The sequence below is a fragment of the Lontra canadensis genome, unplaced genomic scaffold (assembly GCF_010015895.1).
Source record: "Lontra canadensis isolate GAN:19392208 unplaced genomic scaffold, GSC_riverotter_1.0 scaffold34, whole genome shotgun sequence".
Lineage (NCBI taxonomy): Eukaryota > Metazoa > Chordata > Mammalia > Carnivora > Mustelidae > Lontra > Lontra canadensis.
In genome coordinates, this window is record NW_022631028.1 from 11036115 (window position 1) to 11049568 (window position 13454).

Sequence of the window (13454 nt, forward strand, 5' to 3'; positions counted from 1 at the left end):
AAAAGAGAGGCAGAGAGAGAAGCAGACTTCCCATAGAGCAGGGAGCTCGACATGGGACTTAATCCCAGGACCCTGGGGTCATGACCTGAACTAAAAGCAGACATTTAACTGACTGAGCCACCCAAGCCCCTGGTTTACTGTGAAGTTTTAAAATAGCTCAATCGGGAGCTATTAGAATGAAAGACATTTATCACAGAAAGTTCTTGAAAGTTAGTTTTATCAGGCAACAATAGAGTCAGTCTCTCCTGTGATTTCTGAGACTCAGCACGTGGCACAGTGTCTGGCACTCAGTAGGTGCTCAGTAAATGTTTGTAGAATGACGGCTGAATACTGAATTATTATTCTCTTGCATAAAAATTATCAAGATTTATTATAAAATTTTTACATGGTTAGGTTTAACTTCTTTGTTGGAGAAATATATAATAGGAATTACTACATTAACGTTACAGTATCCCATTAAACATAATAATATGTAGAGAACCTTATATGTGCTAATAATGCACACAGTGCTGATCCTGAAACAACACCTGAACATTCAAGATACATAATAATGTATCATTTGAATGAAATGATACTTTTCCCAGAAAATCAGCCTTCCTTTTATTGCAAATGTGAAAAAAGTGCATTTCTCCTAATGTATAATGCTCTGTTTGAAGGAAAATTCCAGTGACTACAATGTTTTGTTTTTTTTTTTGGTAAGTGGAGATCATATAGCAAATTATATTATGTAGTTATATATTAGATTGTGGATAAAGAAGATATGTTACCCAGAGGTTGCTGGCTTTAAAACTTAAGATCTTAAAATAGTACCTTCGACTAAAAAAAGTCCTTTATATTGAATGAATTATAATACATTTTTTAAACTTTTTAAAAAGATTTTATGCATTTACTTGAGAGAGAGAGAACAAGCAGGGGGAAATTCAGAGCAAAGCCGTGCTTCTTTCATTAGACTGATTATAGTCATGAAAACTGAATGTGTTGGGGAGCACCATGTAGAACCTGATGATGGTGATGATGCTTGAGCCCAGGATCATATTCTGCTCCGATCCAAATCTGTGGATTTGGAGCAATAAATGGAGCAATAAATTTCACTTCTTTCTCTCTTATGTGTTTCATGCTATGCTATGCTCTCATTATTCTGGTTGATTTTGGGCATTTACCACTTACAAAGTGCTTTTCTGGATAATCACCCTAAACAATATATATAATATTATATATAATATTATATTATATCAAATATAATATTTGATATAGTATTTTCTATCCTTTCATATACTTAAAGTGCAAGAAGAAGAAAATAATTCAGAACTTCAAATATCAGAGCCTTGTTAATTAAAACTTCAGTATGCCCAATGCTGGATGCTTTGAGCAGGGTCTCTAAAAACAAAAGCAACTCCTTGTGGATCAATAAAATATTGTTTTGAATTCTGCTTATTTTTCTGGCCTGGCAACAGAAAACACCAAGTTCACTCACTCTCTTAAAAGGCATTGGTTAGTTTGTAATATCAGAGTTGGATAAGGATGTTTGAGGTCAACACTGTTTCATTACCATTGCATTATTTCAACCTTTGAGGCTTATTCAGGCCACAGTTGCTGCTTTTCCTTAGAAATCATAAAAAAAATTTCCTGATTAAAAATCTTGAATGATATTACTACAAGACTGTAGATGCTATAGGAATATAATAGGAGAAGTAAATATTTCTGGTTTTAGCAAAAATGGAAGATTTAAGAAAAAAAATATGACAAGAGAAGCTTAGTCTTACCTACAACCTTAAGTTCAGCACTGGAATAGACGAGACCATGTTTGTTTTCTGCGATGCATTGGAACATGCCAGAATCAGTCACATTTAGGTTCAATATTGTAAGGGCACCATTTTCTATCTGTATTCTCTCCTAGATGATAACAAAAATCTCTTGCATATAAATGTATATATCATTTTAAAGGAAAAATGAAAACCACTATTTCATACACAAACCTCCCTCATTTCCTTCAGAGTATTAGGCAATCTGACCTGAAATGGTAACATTTCCTTATTTGAAAATCTTAGACTGATTTAACATAACAGCCACACATTAGAAATATTAATAAACACCCTTTAGTCCAAATGTCTATCAGTAAAATAAATAACAAAGCGAGAGGTAAAATACTGTGGTCATTTAATTTTCCCTATGGTTAAAGTTGCAGACTTTAAAAAACACATCAATGCTTCTCTCCCATCAACTGGAAAGGTTTTTACCATTTTTGTAATCATGCAAATTAAAGACATTATAAATTCTGTACATTAGAAAAGGTTCCAGAAAATACATTTATTAAGGGTGTGTAGGTACTACGACAGGTTATATATAGAAATTTGAAGGAATCTAATTGACTTAGTACACAATTTTTTTTTTTAAAGATTTTATTTAGTTATTTGACAGACAGAGATCACAAGTAGGCAGAGAGGCAGGCAGAGAGAGAGAGGAAGGGAAGCAGGCTCCCTGCCGAGCAGAGAGCCTGATGTGGGACTCGATCTCAGGACCCTGAGACCATGACCCGAGCCGAAGGCAGAGGCTTAACCCACTGAGCCACCCAGGCACCCCAGCACACAATTTTTTAAAAGAACAGAAATTACATGGCTTAAGAAAGAAATTGATTGAGAAAATAAGTACTCATGTAAGAAGGTAACACGTAACAACACATTTTGTCTCCAGAAGCCATACCAAGTTGTCATACATGGAAAAAGAAATTATATTCCACATTTGATTACAGTCAGGTCTTCTCTAGTTTCAAAAGCAAAAAAAAAAAAAGAAAAAAGTAATCAGTTTTAGACAAAAATAATAAAATCATCTTTTCCTGATGAAATTCATTTGTTGAAAACATTTCCTTCTTGGCAGACTGGGTACTTGATTTTATAGATTTCCCCCCCTTTAACTCCTTTTTAGGTGCAAATGAATGTGTGCAAACTCAAGAATTGACTTTGGCACTAGGTATGAGGAAGGCAATTTTTCAAAACAAAATGAAGGGAGGAAGGATTAACCAGCCTCATTACCTTACCTCGAGCACAAGGGCTTCTCCATTTTTCAACCATCGGTAAGAGGGTTTGGGCTTACCACTTGCCCGGCATTCCCAAAAAAGATTGTCTTCCACTGCTATTTCTACATCTTTTATGAGCTGAACCCAATGAGGCTTTGCTGCAAGGAAAAAAAAAAAAAAATCAAACCACCCAGCAAATAAAAAGTAAATACTTTCTACAAATGGATATAAACACTGTGAACAATGGATTAATATGAGCATAGTGGCTAAAATGATATTTAGTACCCTATTTACTAAGTGGATATGGGAAACATTTCTAGATTTGAGAATGAATGTTGCAATCTGTCACTTCCTAAGCCAAACTCATTATGCCTTCTCTGTTTTCAAAATTCTGGGCACTGTGTTATGTTCTTTTCATTCATTCATTCATTCTTTCTTTCTTTTTTAAAGAGGGAGAGATCGGTGGGTGCGGGGTGGGGGCAGGAGAGGGAGAAGAGAGAGAATCTCAGAATCTTAAGCAGGCTCCATGCCCAGCACAGAGCCTGAGATTGGGCTTGATCTAATGACCTTGAGATAAGACCTGAGCCAAAATCAAGAGTCAGAGGATTAATGGGCTGAGCCACCCAGATGCCCCAGCACTGTGTTATATAATTCAGATGTGTATTAGTAGCTGGTAATGCAGGTACACAAAACAGACTCCTTTCCAAGCACATTTGTGAATCATAAGGTCACAACTGATGACAACTTAATAAATGAATGACAGCAGATACTAGTCTTAATTATGCACTAAAAATTAACATCCGTAGAAGGGAAACTTTGAGAGCTGAGGAAAAAAACATTTCCCTCAAGTTAGAAATAACTTTTAATTAAATACAAGCCAATGAGCATCTTATGAACCTCTGTGTGAATTAAAATGAAGGCAGAGAAAGATGGATAAATTGGTTCAATTTGAATCATATGATTTTTTATGAAAAAGAAGTTGCTCATGCAACCTTAAATTATGTATGCAAATCAGCAGCATCAAGTGGATTTATCATTTTCTCTTACATTTTAGAAGATATTTGGAAAATTCTTTTTACAGATGAAAGCAACATACCGCTTACAACTAAAGCCACTCAATAGACACAGTATATTTAGCCAAGTCTCAGCTTGCATTTTAAATCCAAAACTGGGAGGTGAGATGTCTTACTGGTTTCACATTGCATTATGCATGTGATGTCTACTGTGGGATTCACATTTGCATCCTCCATATGGAGAAACAGTTTATCTATTTCTATTTAATTGCAACCATGGGAAGATTTGTCTTTCCATTCCTATCTCATAAAATTGCTTTTTTTTTCTTTATAAAGGAAATTGAAATGAAAATGTAGCTATTTAGCTTTTAGAGAAAATGTACTGGTCTAAATTTTACCTTATTATTATTTTTTATATAAATGACGTGCCCAGTCTGAAGTGTAGTTCAGTCCAAAATCACTTCACTCTACTTACATTAAAGCACATTTTCTTCTTTTGGGAAATATCAGCCTTCATGGAGTAAGACTGCAAAGAGACTCACACATGAGTCCTTGACCTAAGACTCAAGTTTCTAGCAAAAAATTCCACTGGCTTCTTAATACTACCGTTCTCCTCCTCCAAATGGGAGGATAATTTGCTGGACTGAAGCCAATCCTGAGATCACGACTGCCATGTTAATTGTGACTTCCTGTCTTATTCTATCATATGAGATCCAAATATTCTATCAGACCATTTCTTACATGAAATATTAGAATGGATAACCAGAGAAATGCCATGCACTGGTAGAATATACTAGGCAAGCCAGAAATGTAGAGTAACTTTCATGAAACACCCTATCTCATTAATTTCTGATTTCTTGGGTATATAGCATATCACCTACTTAATGGAATAAAGCAGTAGTGTATCTTATCTAGTCAGTACACTGGATGATGTTAGTTATCCATTGTGTATCCAGTTTCTCCTTTCTTTATTTGTAAAATAATCCCCATTTCTCTTTGAACTATCCTTTGTTCCATCACCTCACACTGTCCATAAAATTTAGGGGAACCTGATGATATTCCCTATTCCAAACAGAGGCTCTGAAGTTGTTTAAGCCAATTCTCCTTGCTAGTGATTGTTTTAGGACTCAACTGTGGGCAATGAGATTTGAGAAAGGAATTTCAAGATGTTTTGGAGACAGGAAGAATGAACAAGGATTGATATTCTGGTCACTGTGCCTGGCAGCCACTTTGTGACTCTACCAGAGATTATCATGCAGAGGAAGGGAAAAGAGAGATAAGGGTAGAGTCAAAATGACAAAGAAACTGAGCAGGGCCCTTATTATAAGGTACTTGAACACCAGCTTAGCTTTGAATTTCTTGTCCTAGGAGGCATGTAATTGTTTATTATTTGCTGTTCCACAGAGCTAAAACACTCCTGCTGAAACATTCAGGCACTTGGAATATCTTCTGTTTCCTTATAATGGTCACTTCTTACCCTGGGTCAAGTAATGATTTCTCAGAAAGGCTCCTTTGGAGCTTTCTCCTATGAGAAAAAGGCACTTGCTGTGGGTGGTTTTGGAGCTGAACATTCACATGGCTTAGGTGCTCATCAACCCACCTCTTCATCATCCCATCAGCATGTAGACTTTGACCCCAGGTAACCTCACCTTGGTGCTATGTATTCTAACGCAATAATGTAACAAGAGGGTTAAAAAACACAAAATGACTCACGATACTAAACCAGGCCTCCATTTTGTCTCTGACAAATCCTTAAATCTTACAATAGTTGAACAGGTGTCAATCTCATCATAACTATTGTAAATTTTTTGAGGCTGGTCGTAAAATGCCCTATAATTTTAATATTTGTCTTTACAAATGTTTTCCTCCCTGAAACATTTATGTATGCAAACTGTTTCTATCTCCACTTTCTTTTTTTTTTCTTTTTAAGATTTTATTTATTTATTTGACACAGAGATAGAGATCACAAGTAGGTAGAGCAGCAGGCAGACAGAGGAGAAGCAGGCTCCCTGCTGAGCAGAGAGCTCGATGCGGGGTTCGATCCCAGGACCCTGAGATCATGACCCGAGCCGAAGGCAGAGGCTTTAACCCACTGAGCCACCCAGGTGCCCCCTATCTCCACTTTCTAAGAAAAACGGAATGCAGTGCAGTTTGCCTTTCACAAAAGTGGTCAATTCCCACTAGTTTTACAATGTTTCTAACAATTACACTGAAAGTATATATTCATTGAGCATATATCTTTATGTATATTATATTTTAAAAAAGTGACTTGAAAAAAAATTTGGAAAAAAAAGGTAATTTAATTTTCCTCTACCAATAGACTATAAAGGTAGCATTATTATCCTTTCTTTTTCCAAACAGAACAGTACATCAAATAAATGTGATTATAAATTAAAGGAAGCAAACACAGCAGAGTTACATTATTGGAAGGGAGAGAATTAACACTGAAGAACTCAAAAGCCTAAGTTGGTGTGGTAGTTTGTCTAATGCAGTAATTAACGAGTTCTCTAGTCAACAGTCTCTTTCTGCCTTAGTAAAGATCACAAAGGAAGATACAAAGTCACATTTTCCAGGGGAGAGGACAGATGCAAAGGAGATCTCTCCCTGATATGATCAAGTGTGTAAGACATCACTTGTAGGAAAAAAGTGAAATATTCATTTTCATATGAATCATTTAAAAATGCAAATAGAATATGTCATGCCTCCGACCTCATTGCAAAATGTTACTGCTTTTTAATTCCTCCTAAATATTCATCATTTTAAAAATGCGAACAGAACAAGTTGCACATTGGCATTCTGCCATAAATTCCCACCATCCAACATTTTATTGAGAGAGCATAATTTAAAAATCCAATTTGCCCAAAATAGATGCTCACCGTAGTAAGTGAGACGCCCCCTGGCGACATTTCTTCCACGTGAATTCTCTGCGATGCATTCATAGGAACCTGTATCTTCCTGTTGGAAGTTTGGAATTTCAAGCACACCATTGAACTTCCTCAGTTTAATCTTACTGGGAAAGGGGAGTCCATCACTTCTCCTCCAATTAATCTGAGGTACAGGACTAAGAAGAAGATTGTCAGGTTATTGCTATTTTAAACAAAATCCTGGATGCATTTTAGGCTTGACAAATTAAACCTTTTGGAGCAAAAAGGCACCAGTTTTCAAATGCAGAACATTTCCAGTTGTCACTTACATAAAATTGATACAAGGATTTTCCTCCATTGATATTTCAAGAAAATAAGTTGTGCATTTTCCTGAGTTAATTAACGATTTAGAGAAAAAAGTTGAACACATATCCACTGTATTTTATAATATGAAAAACAAACAAGCAAAAGAAAAATAACACCAATCTAGTTCACGACATTAGGCAGTTACAGTCATTTTCTGCAAACTGTCTTATATTTTATTTTTCCTTTGGTTCCTAAATGAAAGAAGATTTTAGAAAATAAGGATGAGTCAGTCAAAAACTATCTTGATCTTTTACAGCAAACTATTTCAGCACATTGGAGTAAATGTTATAAAACTTACTTTCCAAGAGCAAAACATTCCAATTTCACAGTTGCACCTTTAGCTGCTGGAAGAGTTTCTGGAAACTGCACTTCTATTTTTGGTTCATATTCACCCATCACACCTGTAAACCCACAATTCAAGGTTAATAGTTTCAACATTTCCTTTAGAATTGTCTCCCCCCCCCTTTTTTTTAACATAAAACTTCCTTTTGCTCCATTTTGAACTAGTTGCTCTAATGATTTAAATTACTCACTAGCCATCCGTTGGGCACCTTTCAAAGCAGAGATGACTGGGCCAAACATGCAACATTACTAAACATCAGGGACCTTGAATTCCATGATTCCTAAATTACCGTCTGTAGAGCAGTTCCCAGAAAACCATTATACCTTTTACATTGTATAAAATGGGAGGCTTTTTCATTCTGCATTTAATCTGGACATTTCTAGTCAAAGTGAAATATACAATGTATTATGACTTCCTGAAATATCCTAAAGAACAAAAATTATGGGAGGGAATTTACTTAATGGTGCCCTGGTAGCAGAGAAACCAATCTTAAACTTATTAAATGGCACCCCGGAGACAAGAAACAGTAACTTAATAAATGAGAAAGATCAAATTCAATTATAACTGACTGGAAAGAAATGCTTAGATAATATGTGGTCATGGCATTGTGCTGTATCAGATATGGTTTTGTGTAAGTAGGGCAGTTATACAGGCTTACAAATCTACTTCCTCTGAAGTTCATGTGCTTCCTTGAAATAGCCATGAAGGGGTTGAGGAAACACATTCTTTTTTCTTTTTAGCTTTATTGAGGTATGATTAACAAATAAAGATTACATATATTTAGACTGTACAAGCTGTTTTCTTTTTACTGTGTACAACATGATTTAATATATGTATATGCTGTTAAATGATTATGTCAATCCAGTTAACACATCTAGCACCTCACATAGATACCATCTTAATTTCTAAATATTCTGTGGTAAGAACACTTCAGGTTGACTCTCTTAGCAAATTTCAAGTACATAATATAGGATTATTAACTATGATCACGATGCTGCTGAGAGTGAGGGAAATGGGGAGGGGGTGGTCAAGGAGTACAAACTTTAAGTTATAAAATGAATAAGCTTTGGGAATCTAGTGTATATATATTTTTTAATTTTTTAAAATTTAAATTCAATTAATTAACATACAATGTATTACTGGTTTCTGAGGTAGAGGTCTGTGAATCATCAGTCTTACATAATACCCAGAGCTTATTAAACTCATGGCCTCCTTAATGTCTATCACCCAGTTATCCCATCACCCACCTCCCTCCATCTAGTGCACATTTAAAAAAATTTTTAAGAGATGCTTTATATCCTATAACAAGATAACCAGAGCTTTAAGAACCTCAAAGTGGCTGAAATCAGGACAGGTGACTTCATGACAATGTAATTTGAGCCCCAGACTCAGAAGAACCTCAACCTTGGTTCAGTGATCTCCTATCACCCTCTTGAAATTCTTAATAATTTCTGAACAATGGAGTCACCATTTTTATTTTGCACTCATCCTGAAAACCATATAAAGCTGGTCCTGGGTAAGAATTAGGTACAGGGACCTGGGGTTAATGAAATAATCTTCATCACTGTACTCATAAATATTTTTTGTTCCCCCCCAAAATGAAATAATTCATGATACACTTTTCACTTTTCCCCCTTTGTTTTTGCTAGTATCTACAACATTTACATTTAGAGTTGCACCTTGAAAAATTTCCTACCATCAGAACGTAGCACCAGAGGAGTTGGGGAGCCCAGCACTCTGGCATTCATCACCATACTGGTCACCACACAGGTGTAATTACCCACATCAGATGGCTCGACCTTGGCTATGTAGAGATGGCCTGTCTCTTGAGAGACAAATCTCCGACTATCTTCTTCAACAAATGATGGATATTCATTGAAGATCCAAGCATATGATAGTTCTAGTAAAATTTGGGGGGGGGAAGAAATTCCATTAAAGAAAGCTTTCCATATTATACTAAAAAATACACAAAACTGTCTTTACCACAAAGTACTGCTGAAAGCTTTTATTGCAGGTCATGAGAGAAAGAGTTCTGTGAACTGATTCTGCAGTCATTCTGCATTATGGTGGAGGACACTGCTGATTAGCATTCTTGTGGGAGCAATATTGTTACCAGCATCATTATCACTATTCCAGACATCTCCTGACAAGTCTCTCTGGGTTCAGTCTTTCTCCCTTTCAATTTGTATCTCTACACCACACATTCTGTGATCTTTCAAATTTACCAATCTTATCATGTCAATTTCTGATAGAACAGCTTTCTGCAGTTCCTTGGTGTTCTTGGGAATAATGCAAAATTTCTTAACCTGAATAGGAGACTCTGCAGGGTTGAGCCCCTGCTGAAAGCCTCAGCACCTGGGTGTTTCTGCACATGCTGCTTAGAAGCCTACAGTGTCCTTCTTCTCTGTCCACTCTTCTGCTTCCCTCACACTGTTTCAACACGAAACCCCATTCTGTCGCAGTTAACCTTCAGATGGTTTTCAAAGCATGGTTCCAACTATAAGAAGTCTACAGAGAAGTCTTCCTTCATCCTTGTCCTCAGGGCAAATTCTCCCTATCTAGAACAACTCTAAGCTCACATCATTCAAGCACTTACTGCTTTGTATGTAATGGTCTGTTTAGTTATCTGTCCTCCCACCACTTGGTAAACACTGATGTCAACTTTTATCCTGACTGCCCTCCTTCGCCCAGTTAGCAAAATGAAATATCCAAAGGCACTTAATAGTCCTCAATAAACATTTATTGAGTTAATTAGGTATACAATTATGCTACCATCTCCTATGTAAAGTCCAATATGAGATTTCTTGACTTTCAAGGTCAAGGTAAACCAACTTTCTCGAAAGGAACTAATGTTCTTCTGCTCTGTGATAATGAGGGTAAACAATACCATCCTGCATTGTTCTAGATGCCCGCATTTTTCAGAGGCAAGATGTTATTTAAGCACAGTTACCATGGTTGGCTCATTTGAGTCCTTCTTTCCATGGCCCTATTGTCTTTTACAATTTCATCAGCCTTACTCTATTGGTTCATCACGGTAATGCTTTTTCAATAGAATTTTCAGAAAATGTATGTAATGAAAATAAATTCAGTGAGTAACAAATTCAAAATACATTGAAGACATAATTCCAGGGGTGACGGGTCTTTGCATTTGGTAAAGTGGGACAGTAAGTCCGTATACAAAGAACAATGAGACAATGTAAAAGGGCTGGGGGAGAGTTACTCTGGATTTCAGAGGAAGGAGAGGTGACATTCTCTCATGGCCAAAGAACAGGTTTTAAAGAACAGAAGAACATTCTGAGAAGCAGGGATAAAAGCACTCCAGATGAAGTGAGGGGCATGTGTAAAGCAAGCAGGGGAGAGAACGTGGTAAGGACCTAGTGGCAAGGAGACAGCATTGACTCCCTTCTGCCTTTAATGCAAATGTGAATGTCTGATGATTCCAAAGGTTAGTAAGTCAATGTTAAACTGTGCGCACATTGAGAGACGCGGATTTTTAACCTTGAACTGCTCTCCACATCATTCTATCCTATCAGCAGAGTGTTTCATGACATTCAGTCAGTCACCTGATAGGTTGTGAAATCTAAAGTTGTTTATTGGACTGTATGGAAAAAAAAAAAAAAAACAAGTGTCTTAAACGTTCGCTCCATAGTTGTCCTCATGCCAATCTGATGGTGCTTTTCTCTTACAATAGTACTAAATAAACCAGAGTTAGAGAATGCTGGTCAGGGAGGCTAAGTTAGCTCTGCATGTATTGAAATTGACAGCAGTGGAAATCATAGCTCCTTAGGCTCTTCCTGTTGCACTAAGAATCTGGTCCCCATGCCAACATTCCCTAACCCCTGTCACCTTACCTTGCTTTGAAGATGGCAAAGCCACCTCATTCTGCTTTTCAAATTGTTCTACCCATGAAGCTAATACAATTTCCCTTCTCCTTTTCATTTTTTATTTAAAAATGCCCCTTTTGGGGCACCGGGTGGCTCAGTGGGTTAAGCCTCTGCCTTTGGCGCAGGTCATGATCTCAGGGTCCTGGGATCGAGCCCCGCATCGGGCTCTCTGCTCAGCAGGGAGCCTGCTATCCCCGCCCCTGCCTGCCTCTCTGCCTACTTGTGATCTCTCTCTGTCAAATAAATAAATAAAATCTTAAGAAAAAAAAATGTCCCTTTTGTCCAGTGAGTGTTAAACTTCCACTGCCTCCCAACATGTATGTTACAGACCTCAGCTGGGTGTTAAGAACAAGAAGTCAACCTTATTAAACCAGTTTATACTAAAATGAGAATGGCTGGTGGAAAGAACTCAGATTCAGAAAAACCTAAAATCGAAGAAATTACATGTAAAAAATACTATATAGCAAGGAGGATGCATGATCAGTAAGTACATGAAACACTTTGGAACAAATATTACATATGTAATTTTGACTGAAATTTGATAAGGCTCCACTTGTTTTTTTAATCCCAAATTAATATTGTTAAGATTTAAATACTGTACAATCATGATATTGTCATACAGATATTACGGTGGCTTTGCCTACATGACTCTAGTAATGAAGGATTGTTAGGAGAGAAGAAGGTCAAAATTATAATCATTTTAAAGCTGCTCCCAAAATGAGCATGGAGAAGTGAACATGGATGAATTGTGGCATGGGTTATGGTCGACATGGAAGTGTCCCACTGAGGTCTCATTCAGGAGAACTTCCTGCCCAAAACACAGTTAGCTGGGAGCCTCCACCTGCTAGCCCATGGAGTGCTGTGGCTGCACTTTTCCTGGGGCTGCTTCTAGTTAATGGATGAAGCCCACTGGGGTGTTCATGCTGGCCCATTTCCCTGGTGCAGGATTTCCCCCATGGGCAACTCTGGTTGAAGACATCCTCCTATCAGATAATGCCTATTCTCAGAACTTCCTGGTGGTCTGGCATTCTTCCTATCCAAGTTTTCCTCTCCTCTCTTTGGTCACAGATTTCAGAGTTGAATCTCAGATTAAGGTTCCCTCTACCACTTTCTGTTCCCTCCCTGTTTATCTTTTATAGGCATTTTCTCCAGGAATTTTTTTTTTTTCCAGTAACAAGTCTGATCCTCTTATCCTATCTTGAGGTCTGCTTCTCAGAAGACTTGAACTGACAGAGTGTGGCTGAAACTGAGTAACAGACTCTCCTCTGTATTGGAAATGGCCCCTTCCCTTACACCTGGAGGAAAGAGCCTCTTTTACTGACCTATTTTTTCAGGATATGTGTAATCCCCTCACCTCACCCTCAGGCTCTTCAAATTTACAAACTCATTCCTAATTGATTCTTAGTACCTACCCTCGAGACAAGCCCAGAGGAAAACACTGCAAGCCCATCAAGAGACCCCCACCAAAGAAGAAACAAGAAGACCTTCATCCCCCCGGGGTTTTTTACCTAGCAGAAGCCCTAAAGCCATCACTCATAAATTGACAATCCAGTGGAGAAAAGCTACTGTTTTGTAGGAATTAGTATTCCTACATTCTTCTTTGAGAATCTATATAATCAAGCAGATTTGGAGGTCTATCGTGGAACGGCATACAGGCATCCCTTGAATTACAAAGGGTTTATACTTGTCAACCAACCCCCAAAGCATATTGCAGATGTGATCATCACACAACCAGGAGGACTATATACTCCCTGTGTATTATAGGGTGTAGAAAGATGTTTTAAAGAGTTTTTAACAACGCTCCCTCTCTCTTTATATCCTAATTGCATGGTGGGTATATTTTTGAACTAAAAGTGCAATAACATGGCCTAACATTGAAATACAGAGTAACCAGAATACCATAATAGTCTTCCTTCACTATTTCTCTCAAATAGTATAACTCCACAAATATAGGAGAAAAAAAAAGATCTC

At 37.2% G+C, this 13454-nt stretch overlaps 1 protein-coding gene across 1 annotated transcript in view; it reads right to left on the bottom strand.

Annotated features, from left to right (window-relative positions):
• CNTN3 (contactin 3) overlaps positions 1 to 13454 on the bottom strand; it is a 337742-nt gene that overhangs the window by 91988 nt on the left and 232300 nt on the right. The window contains exons 6-10 of the mRNA XM_032867417.1: positions 9296 to 9499; positions 7555 to 7657; positions 6903 to 7087; positions 3035 to 3171; positions 1764 to 1893 (exon numbers count right to left, since the gene is read on the bottom strand). Coding sequence (XP_032723308.1) covers positions 1764 to 1893; positions 3035 to 3171; positions 6903 to 7087; positions 7555 to 7657; positions 9296 to 9499 — 759 coding nt within the window. The remainder of the gene's footprint in view (positions 1 to 1763; positions 1894 to 3034; positions 3172 to 6902; positions 7088 to 7554; positions 7658 to 9295; positions 9500 to 13454) is intronic.